At 34.2% G+C, this 11,470-nt stretch overlaps 1 protein-coding gene across 1 annotated transcript; it reads left to right on the forward strand.

The window, feature by feature from the left end:
- The first annotated feature begins 7,626 nt into the window (after nt 1–7,626).
- Nucleotides 7,627–8,676, forward strand: LOC129224254 (histone-lysine N-methyltransferase SETMAR-like). Its single transcript, XM_054858681.1, has one exon. The coding sequence runs from the start codon at nt 7,627–7,629 to the stop codon at nt 8,674–8,676; it is 1,050 nt and encodes a 349-aa protein (XP_054714656.1).
- Nucleotides 8,677–11,470: the final 2,794 nt, after the last annotated feature.

Consider the following 11,470-nt stretch of genomic DNA (forward strand, 5'->3'; position numbering starts at 1 on the left):
ACATCGCTTCGAGGTGCTCCCCCCTATGCTAAGAAATAATTTTGTGTCAAATTTCATGAAAATCGGGTGAACGGTCTAGGCGCTATGCGCGTAACAGACAGAGATCCAGACATTCAGACTTTCAGCTTTATTAATAGTAAAGAAAACACAATTTGCAATATTCTTTTTTTTTTTTTTTAATGTTTATATGTAGCTTAAAATGAAAATTATCATCACAAAATGCAATTTTTTTAAAATAGCTTTCTTTCTAAGAAAATGTTTTTCATTTTAAACTTTAAAGACCAAATTAATTTGTAATGAATACACTGTATTTAATTAAAATAAAAATTTTAAATCGCCACTTTTATGTACTTCTTGTTTATGACATTTTAGCTGCTAAAACAATGAACCAAAACTAAGAAACATTTCCTGAAAGGGAGTAAAAATACACTTCACACAAATCATATATTATTCTTGCTTTTTACGTCAAACGGAGGTCTGAAAAATGATATAATGCTAACGCTCTTACTCTTTTAGAAAGTAACTTTTCCCACAAACTTCTAAAAGTGCTTGAAACTTTAAAAAAAAATGAACCAAGAAGTTGGAATTTTACTACTTTATGTTTTCGTACTTTATAAAATGCCTTCGTTGGTATTCAGAGGAAACTGATTCAAATGTTGTAAAAATGTTTATTTATTTATTTATTTTCATCAAAAGCATTCCACACTACAGAAAAAATTCCTTTACAGTGAGAAAATTAATAAAAAAATAGCAATTAAAACAAATTATGCATTTAAAATATTAAAACATTTAGACTTAAAAATGTAAAATGACATGTTAACATATCTAAATCACGACAATAAATGTTAAAAGATTTATGAAATTTAAAAAGACAACCATTATCAACATAGTTAAGGCTTCTAAAAAATGAAAGAAGAACGACTCCTAAGAATCCTATTCGGGACATCAACTTGGAATGAATTAACAATATCAGAGCAGTCAATTAACTTATTTAGTATCTAATCGAAAAAAAGAAGACACAAAAGTTAAAGGCGTTATTTAAAACTGCGAACATTTTAAATGCTACACAAATAAGAGTAAGAATAAGTCAAAAAATCGTGATTATCAGTTCTGTAATACAAGTAATAAACAAACTTGGATTGAATCTGCTCAAAAGTTTTAGCTTTATTATTGTAGTAGGGATCCCAAATAAGACTACGGTACTCAAGTTTGGAGCTCACAAGACAAAATAAACCATTTTAAGCGCTTGCTCATTAGAAAAGTCCTCAGTCTTACGTTTAAGAAAACCCTGAAACTCACGCCTTTAAAACGATGCTGTTAATATGTTGCATAAAATCAAGCTCAGCACTAAAAGTGATACTTGCTTGTATTTAACGAATGCATTGGTATTTAGGCATATTATTATCATGCAAGTTATTATCAATTTTCTAAACCTCAAAAACTCAACGCAAAATATGCAGATTATGGTACTCAAGTTTGGAGCTCAGAAGACAAAAATAAAGCATTTTAAGCGCTTGCTCATTAGAAAAATCCTTATTCTTACGTTTAAGAAAACCCTGAACCTTACGCCTTTAAAACGATGTTGTTAATGTGTTGCGTAAAATCAAGCTTAGTACTAAAAGTGATACTTGCTTGTATTTAACGAATGCATTGGTATTGTTATCATCTATTTTTTTTAACTTCAAAAACTCAACTCAAAAAATGCAAAAAAAAAAAAAAAAGAAAGCAAGGAATGCATTTAGAATTACAGATGCCGACGTTGGGCATATGAACCATGTTCAACTGTTAAGCGATGGCTGTCTGATGGGTAATAAGTCGTCGGACGAAACCAGACAGTTCGGATGTAATACCAGACAGTCGAAGATCATCCGTGTTCGTTAATAGTGACTCGGTCACGTTAGCTTTGTTTGCAGTAACAAAGTCCTCCGAGTCTCCATTCCAAATCCAATACCTCTTGGGGTGGATCAGAGGGTTTCTTTATACCTGGTCTGAAACAAAAAACAGAGCAGTTTTCAGGGCCTCATCTAACCGGTAAAGCACGTATAGTGTTAGATAAAGAGGACCATGAAGTTCACAGTGTAGTGTTAAACTGTCACAGCATAAAAGAGGTCGTATCATAGGATTGAAAGAGGTCGTATCATAGGATTGAAAGAGGACATGGTCAAATCGGAGAATCGCTCGTCATTTGATTGAAGTGATGCGGCGATTCGAAGATGCTGGCAAGGAGGGGTAGAAAATGGCAGAGTTCAGCGTCAGGATGGTAGCGGTCAACCTAGGGTCACAATAGATCGTGATGACAGAGTAATTGTCCGATCAGCTGTCACAGCACTTTCTTTATCTCTATGTACCATCAGACGTTCAACTTAAACACTAGTGTCCACCATGACCTTTTACAGACGGTTGGGACTACGAAATCTACGCTCGGGCCGACCGTTATGCCACTTGCCACTGACGCCTATACACTGCCAAGCCAGATTAAAGTGGTGCGTGGCTCGACCAGGTTGGAATGGTGCCGACTGGGGAAGTATAGTCTTTAGCGACAACTCCCGCTTCCAACTGTGTCCTGACGATCATCGAAGACGTCTTTGGAGACACCTAGGGCAGAGGGGGGATCCTGGTTTCACTTTTAAAAGCCACACTGGCCCTCAACAAGACATTATAGTCTGGGGTGCCATTTCCTTTCATAGCCGGACCTTTTGGTCGTAATTCGAGGCACATTTACTGTACAGTGGTACGTTGACGACATCCTAAGACCTGTTTTGCTGCCGTTTCTTTTGCAGTACCCTCGGCTGATTTTCAGCAGGACAATGCCAGATAACACACGGCACGTGTTGCTATGAACTGTCTGCATGCTTGGTCAAACTCTTCCGTGGCCTGCCAGACCGCTAGATCTCTCTCCCATCCAGCATGTCTGTGATATGATGGGATATCAATTGCATCTGGCAAGGAATGTTGATAACCTCGACCGACAATTGGAGCGAATTAGGTCGGAAATACCGCAGGACACCCTCCGGGAGCTTTATCGGACGCCGTGCTTCAGCTTGTATCCAGGCTAGAGGCGGGTCAATACCTTATTGAACTTGTTACTAAAACTCTGACATAAATTATTCAATTGTTCTGAGAATTTAATCAGTTATTATTCTGTGCATTGTCTTCCTATCCACCAATTTTTATTTCAATCGGATCACTTCTTCTTGCTGCGTCAATATTTTTGTTATGGAGTGTACTTGCTTTCTACAAGAGGCAAATGCCTACATAAAACAATTGTAAGCACACATCTTGTATTCCAATCTTGTAATTGTAACTTATTTTTTTTTCTTAACAATAGGGGTTTTAGATAAATTCTAAAAGTTCATTGTTTTATATGAGTACCCCATTCTACACAATCGGTTGTTTAAACCGGAGACATTGCTCATTTTCCGAACGAATATATTTCTTTAACATTCTAAATATATTTGAACAATAAACCTTGTTTTCTAACAAGCTATGACATGTACCAAAAATAAAATATTTTCCGTTTTTCCTTGTCTTTCTCATTTTTTATTTGGTGGGTATAATTATGTTATCGTCCCCGTTTAGGACAACTCTCCCCAAATACTAACGTTATAATACATAGAAAATAAGAAATAACACTGTTTAATTGCACAAAATTGCAGATAACTTCATATACGTTTCGGGGTAACACAGAACCCCCTTTTTAAAGCAAAACAAGTTAGCTTATGGATAAAAAGACATCCGACGAAAGCAAAAGCATTTTGTAAGACTTTTGTCGGACACCTTTGCATCCATAAGTTCATCTATTTTGCATTAAAAAGGAGTTTCTTGTTACCCCAAAACACGTATATGCAGTTATCTGCAATTATGTACAACTAAACGTTGTTAATTCGTATTTTATTTTTGAAGCACAATGCCATTTATTCAACTTTTGTGTGATACATATGTGCAGTAAGATTTCAGTTTAAAGATAAGTATCTGATGACGTACATGATGTAAAAAGTTAACGATGTTTGCAAAAAAAAAAAAAAAAAAGCAAAAACGCAAATATTCTGACTTGAAAAGTCATAATGAAAAGAAAAATTCTAGCTACAATCTATTTAGTGCCAAGCAACGGTAGCAGAAATTCAACCTTTGCTTAAATATAAACAATCAGAAATGTACAATTATTTCAATTACTGTTATGCTTCGTTAGATCTGTTAGACTTATGTGACAATTGTACTGTCTGTCCACGGATTGTATGGAAAGGCGAACATCCGGTTTACACGCGGAAATAGACGCACCTATTAGTTTTCAGGGATCTCAGATTTTGCAGATATATGTTTGCCTCTAAATTTAGCAGACTCGCATTCAAATGAGCGGAACAGGCGCATCAAATTTTTATTTTTCCCCCTGAATCAGATGAACTCGTTCTAACTGGACGTGTGCCAATTTCATACAATCCGTGGTCAAACAGTAAAGATTAAGTTAAAGTAATTTTATTTTTATTTTTTTAGTCTTAAAATTATATCACAAATGAAAGCACAATGATTTCATATGATCACAAATAATTTCATATGCATTTCATCTCACAACTCTAGTTAAACATTAATATTTCTGCTAAGTGCGATTTTGAATATTCTACAGTGCTGGCCAAATTATAAGCCTAAGACTGTTTTAAAAGCATAACTATAGACACATTAACGAGCAGTGAAATAATTATCTAATATTTAGTACGCATTCCTTTGTTCTTGATGAGCATTTTAAGTCTTTTTGGCATACTTTTCACAAAGTTTACATCATTTCTTAACTTTTTAAAAAAGGAGGTAAAAAATTATTTATACTCACTATTATATTTACTCAGATACACATACTCACTAATTACCAAAAACTAACTTTAAATATAACAGAACACACTAATAAAACTAATTAGTGAACTGTTTAAGCTGACTGAGGTTATGTTCCTGATAGGTAGATAAACAAAGAACATAGACAAAGCAGACAGTGCTGCCACCTGAAAACATTAAATTATGTTAAAATAACGTAATAATCAGTGTACAGTATGTGCTGTACTTGAACAGTAAAAATAATAGTATTTTAATACAAATAGTGTACAAAAAAAAAAAAAAACCTTTAGTCCAATAATTTGGCCAGCACTGTATATAAATATCTAAATAATTCAACACTTTATATAGTTCCGTACTGGGATATATTAAATTACAGTGTTTTAAATCTTCATTTTAATTTTCCTTGCGAGATTTTTTGTAGAACATATAGAAATATCAAGTGTTTAATTGCGTTTATCTCAAAACAAGAAGTTTTAAAATGTCAACACATTAACATACGGCAGGTGTTGTATTTGTACATATAGCATGTTTCTTTTTTTCAGTCACATTTCTCGTCTATGTCGTTCTGAAACGTTGTAAATTCAAAGAAACTCCTTCAATCCAGATGTGATACATTGAACTAAAACTGCTTATTTAAATCCCCGTATCAAAGCACAGAAATCTATTTCAACATGATGATTTGCAAAGAGATTAAAGCGGTATATGCCTACAAATATCTTCCTCTATCCTGCATAATTATCCGAGGATTTCAATCATTATACCGAGATTAAATCCAAGATCAAGCAAAGCTTCTTCTCTCCCAAATAACGAGGTATTTTAATGGCTCATTCATTGTAGTGCATTGTTTCAGCATTGTCTTAGGCACATTATCCTAACTATAAACGTTTGCATAAATGTGTTCTTATATGTGTTTTCAGCTGAAATTACAGTATAAACTTGATAATGATTCATTTATATAGGCAGATAGGTTAATAATGTGAGTGATAATGTACAAGTTATCTTAGAATATTGCTTCTGTAACTATATTTACACCTTATTCACTGAAACGGTATTTCGTGAAAAGAAACGGAATAATGGGGTCCTTCAGTCAAAAGTAGTACTTTTTGCCACTGAAATTGATAGAATAAGCAAAAAAATAAATAAATAAATAAATAAGATGAACTCAGAAAATACGTTCATTTTACCAACAGTTATTTTTAATTAATTTTTTAAAATGACCGATTTTTCAAACAAGGCGAGTCTTTATGACGTCACAAACGATGCACTATAGCGCATCTTTCAACCGCATTCCCAGGTGATGATAATCAAGAAGCGAATTACAATTGCGCTCTACGCTTGCTATCAACCCTATCGTTGCCAATACACGTGAGTAAAGATGTGAATTAAATATTTTGGACCCTGAATGGCAACACTGAATAGCATTTCATCATTTGTGATGTCATCGGCAGAAGCGTTAAATGATGAAAGAGCACCAATTTAAGTATTTTTTAAAAAAATATTAAAAGTGAAGAAATTATTTTAAAAGTGGTCAGATTCTATGTTTTTAAGCATGCTCTTTCAGAAAAAAAATACTTTTAAAATTTTGGAAACGACTCCATTATGCTGCATTCTTAACTATTTTTGTACTTCCAACACCTTAAAACTTTTAGACCGGAAATTTAAACTAGTATTGTAAAGGATATCTTTGTAAAATAAGTCTCATATTATTTTAATTTAAACTGCATCATATAATCATGCCTTTTAACGAAGAAAGGTCATTCGTTCATGATAATTTCATTGTAGCGATCTTCGTATGCCTAGAAATACGGTGGCGTCCTTTTGACCCCTGAGAATAAATATTTATAGTTCCCTACATAATGTTTTATATATTTGTAAAATTTAATTAAAGATAAACATATTTAGTTTAAATGCAGTTTATTTAAAGGGTGCACAGATTTCAAGGATACATATTGAATAATTAAAAAAAAAAAAGGTTAAAATCCCTTTAAGCAATCAGCGTTGTTTCATTTACATTTTAGGAACTAGCGACTGATGCTCTGTTTTATGTACAAAACCTTATACGTATGCTTCAAGCTCTTGAAATGCTATATTCGAAAAGGCATTTTTTAGGTTCTGCTATGTTTGAGCATCAGTATATATGTATTTGCGCTTCCATTTTTCTCAAAAGGGTCAAAACGACCCATACCTACATTTTTAGGTATAACCCTTTAGTTTGGGATTAAAAACATAAACATTATTGAGAGCTTTATATATTAAACAGCACTATCATTTAGGAAAAATCAAGGAAGGAATAAGCGTTTTATGAAAATACAATGGAGCAGTTAGCAAAAAAAAAGATTGCTTAGAGTAAGAATGATTCCTTTCATCATGCTAGTGTTAAATGAAAAAAAAAAAAAAAAAAAAACTTCAATGTGTGTTTTAGGCGTCGTAATTTTTATTGTAATTTATATGGGGTAATCTTTAATGCAATTAATACGTGATAGTGTACAATATTATCCATGTAGTACAATTTTTAATATAATTTGCATGGTTTAAACTTGAATACAAATACCATAAGCAAATTTATTATTAAAAAAAAAAGATATTTTAAAAATGGTTGTATGGGAAAAGGAAAAGAAAAAAAATACGAGGGCGAGTCAAATGAAAGTGAGCCAACCTACCCTGCGCAATAATGGCTCAGTCCATCAACCGCGACGCATGCGCGCAGCACACAGGCAACCCTCATTTACAAAAGTGATACGTAAGTGTGAGGATAATAGTTCTTTAATGTTCCCATAATCCGGGTTGAAATCGGTTCGTGACATAATGGACGCTCCAAGAGATGAACAGCGTGGTGTGGTCAGGTTTTTGACTGCTGAAGGTGTTTCCCAACACGAAATTAGTCGCCGTATGGCTGCCGTGTACGGTGAACATTGCATTTCATTGGCCACTGTGAAGCGTTGGTGCAAACGGTTCAAAGAAGGACGTGAAAGTTGCAAAGACGATCCAAGACCGGGCCAAAGCCACCGTGCAATCACCCCCAACACAATTGCACAGGTTGATGAGCTGATTAGACAAGAACGGAGGATAAGCATCGATGAACTGGCAGAGCATGTGAACATCAGTCACGGTTCGGTTCACACCATAATTCATGACCATCTCGGTTATCGGCTCTTGTGTGCTGAATGGATGCCCAAGATTTTGAACGACCGCCAGAAGACAGAGAGGTTCGGCGCTGCCTTGACTCATCTGATCCGGTATCACAATGAGGGTAACGACTTCTTGACTGCAATTGTGACAGGGGACGAATCATGGTGCCACCACTACGAGCCTGAAACACGCCGGCAGAGCTTACAGTGGAAACATTTGAATTCGCCACCCCCAAAGAAAGCAAAGGCCGTCATCTCCGCAGGTAAGGTGCTGTTGACTTTTTTTTTCGATCGTCAGGGGCCATTACTGATCGAATTTGCTAAACCTAGAGAGACTATCAATAGTGCCCGATATTGCGAAACGCTGGATCGCCTGCGTGTCTCTATCAAGAACAAACGACCCGGAAGATTGACGAATGGGGTCATCTTGCTGCATGACAATGCCCGTCCCCACGTCGCTGATGTGGTTAAGACAAAACTGGCGAAGTTCAAGTGGGAAACGCTGCATCATCCGCCCTACAGCCCCGACCTGTCGCCTTGCGACTTTCACATTTTCGGGCAATTGAAAAAACACCTAAAGGGAACCAGATTCGTGTCGGACGATGCCGTGAAGGAGTCAGTTTCAGAATTTTTGAAGCAGCAACCCAAGGAGTTTTATGAGAATGGAATCACGCGACTCGTTAGTCAATGGGACAAATGTTTAAATGCCCATGGTGATTACTTTTAAATAAAGTACTCCTTTTGTCATATATTCGCATTGGCTCACTTTCATTTGACTCGCCCTCGTACATTGAGCAGGTAATTTGCAATATCAACGAATTCCCGAATTGAATCATATTAATGAACATTCTTTTAAAGTAGTTTTAGGGAAAAGTGATTCTCAACTTTCTACTAGGCTAGCAAAACTTTCTATAGATACGGTATTTATAGCGGAGTTTTCATCAAAGCTTTACCTTTTTGGGATTGAAGAAGAATTCAAACAAAACGTTTGAATTTCAGTTTCTGATATACAATACAAAAACATGTCTTATTTCTTGAATTAAAAAAAACAATGTTTTTTTGGTCAAAGTTTTATTTTCTGACTTGGTGAAGTGTTTTTGTTTATAGCTAAAATATATTAACTAAGTACTTTAATAACTTAAGGCGGCCGTGTTTCTAATTGAATCATTTACTTAAATAAAAAAAAAGAAAGAAACTATTGTACTCAAAATCTTTCATACAGTTTTAAATCCTCAAAACTATAGGGGAGGTCAAAAATGTGGTTATTCTTTACAGAAAACAAACAAACAAATAAATAAATAAATAAAATGCTGGAATACCGTTCCAACTGTCCAAAAAAAAATTTATATAACTTTTAAAGCTATGTACACAAATCGGGCTTTCAGAACTAAAATGGATAAATCCAAAAATTATACTTTTTACGTAATCAAAGTCAAGGTTAACTAACACCCCAAATAAAGCCGATAGTTATTTACTTGTCAAAGACATTTTAACATTAAACAAACTTAAACATATGTTATAATTGAAAAATTCAAGAACAATTATCATTTTTAAATCAGGCAGTTCAACTTTCCATCAGAAATAATTTTTAGTGTGATTTACTTTTGATTAAACTATGATTATGTTAAAAAGAATGTTAAGATAAAAATTGTTTCTTATAAATATTTCTGAAAGAACTAATAGTAGGTGGAGTATTTTCTTTTCGAAAAAATCCAATGATTAAATTTTTAACAGCACCATAAAAGATAAATAACAGTTTTTCCATTTTTACACATTTTTTCATGATTTACATTTAAATAATTCAAAATTATGAACAAAATCCATTTATTTACTCACGCAATCATGTATCTCTCTCTATTTGCATATTTTCTTACCATTGGGAATGACAATATGTAACAATAGTAAGTGACCGTTTACAGTAATTGCTGCCAACTCCGGTCTAGAAATTTGCATTCCTCACTACGGCTAAGTGCTCAACAAAATTGTTTCACGAAAGGGAGTAAATTTGATACTGACACAACATGTCTCGAACATTATTGTCAACTGAATTGGTTTGCATTCCTATAACGCATTTAAAATGTCCGTTATGTATGTGATACTGGGTTCGTAGTATTAATTTTTCAAATCTGCTAAAAACTATAAGAATTAAATAAACATAAAATCTCTATCAACTCGTTCTTAGAGAAGCATCTAAATCAATGCAGTTAAGGAAACATGCAGCTTTATCATATATGTTCTTCATCTGTCTTTGTATATCGATAATCCAAATTGCTATGTTGAAGGGATCTTCTGCTGAATGAGACTGATATCCATAGAAGAATATTCACAGACACACTAAAACACAACTCCTTCTAAACTAAGAAACATAAATTTAATATATATATATATATATTACAGCACTACATGTTTACACTATAAGCAGTAAGAGAGCAGTGAGTTGAGTTCTAACAAGTTATCAAAGTTCCTGGTTTGCTATTTGGCAACAGCGTCGTCTCGTGGAGGAAGTGGGCAACATACACAGTTTCTAACAAAAACTACCCTTTGACAAAGAAGAGAAAACAATTTGTGATAATAAAATAACTTTAAATAATGTAAAATGATTGTCCCTTGTGATTAAAAAGTCGATATAATGTGTATCTGGAAAAAAAAATCGTTTTTGTCAGCGACATTTTCGCTTCTCATACTTTAAATGTGTATTTTAATGGTACTTATAATGCTTATAATGACTTGGTAGTTGAACTGGTGACATTACAGAAACCTAAAGGAAGTTACGCTGTATTTAGTTAGCAGAACATCTTATGTTTTAATAAAGCTGTTTTAACAAAGTTATTAATGTTGTTTAATACAATGGCTGTTTTTTTCCTACCTCCTATAGGCTTTAAAGAAATACAGTTGCGTGCAAAATAACCTTTTGCTACCCAAACTAAGGAACAATGAAAGCTACTTTTCTACACAATCACATAAACGATTGAGTCATTTGTTATACTTTTGAACACGCTTTGAAACATTCTTTTCATAAAATTATTTACGTCAATACTTTAAAGCTAGTTGCGACGGTTTCTTTGAGATCCTGGAAATTTAAAAAGCTTTGCTTCCCTAGCCACGTCTTTGAGCAATAATTCACTTATGGTGAGCCTTCTATTTTCCTTACAAATATACTTATTTACAGCATTGTATAGCGGGATACCCATAAAGGATTCCATAAAGGACCAATCCACTGATTTTTGAGCGAAAGTCACTTGTCCTTTGAAGGTGGATGATCAGTGGAGAGTAAGAACTAATATTGAAATTGAGAATATCCTTAAAGGAAAAAAAATATTTCGCTTTATAAAAGCCCACCGTCTTTCATGGCTTGGTCACATTGAGCGAATAGACAATAATTTTAGACTGAAAAAGATCCAGAAATGGAAACCTTTGGGAACCAGGACCAGAGAAGAAGATGGTTGGATGATGTTCTTGCAAACCTGGAAACAATGAAGATCCGCAGTTGGAGGGAGAAGGTCGGTCAGAGAGCGGTCTGG

Source organism: Uloborus diversus, chromosome 6 (genome assembly GCF_026930045.1).
Source record: "Uloborus diversus isolate 005 chromosome 6, Udiv.v.3.1, whole genome shotgun sequence".
Classification (NCBI taxonomy): Eukaryota; Metazoa; Arthropoda; class Arachnida; order Araneae; family Uloboridae; genus Uloborus; species Uloborus diversus.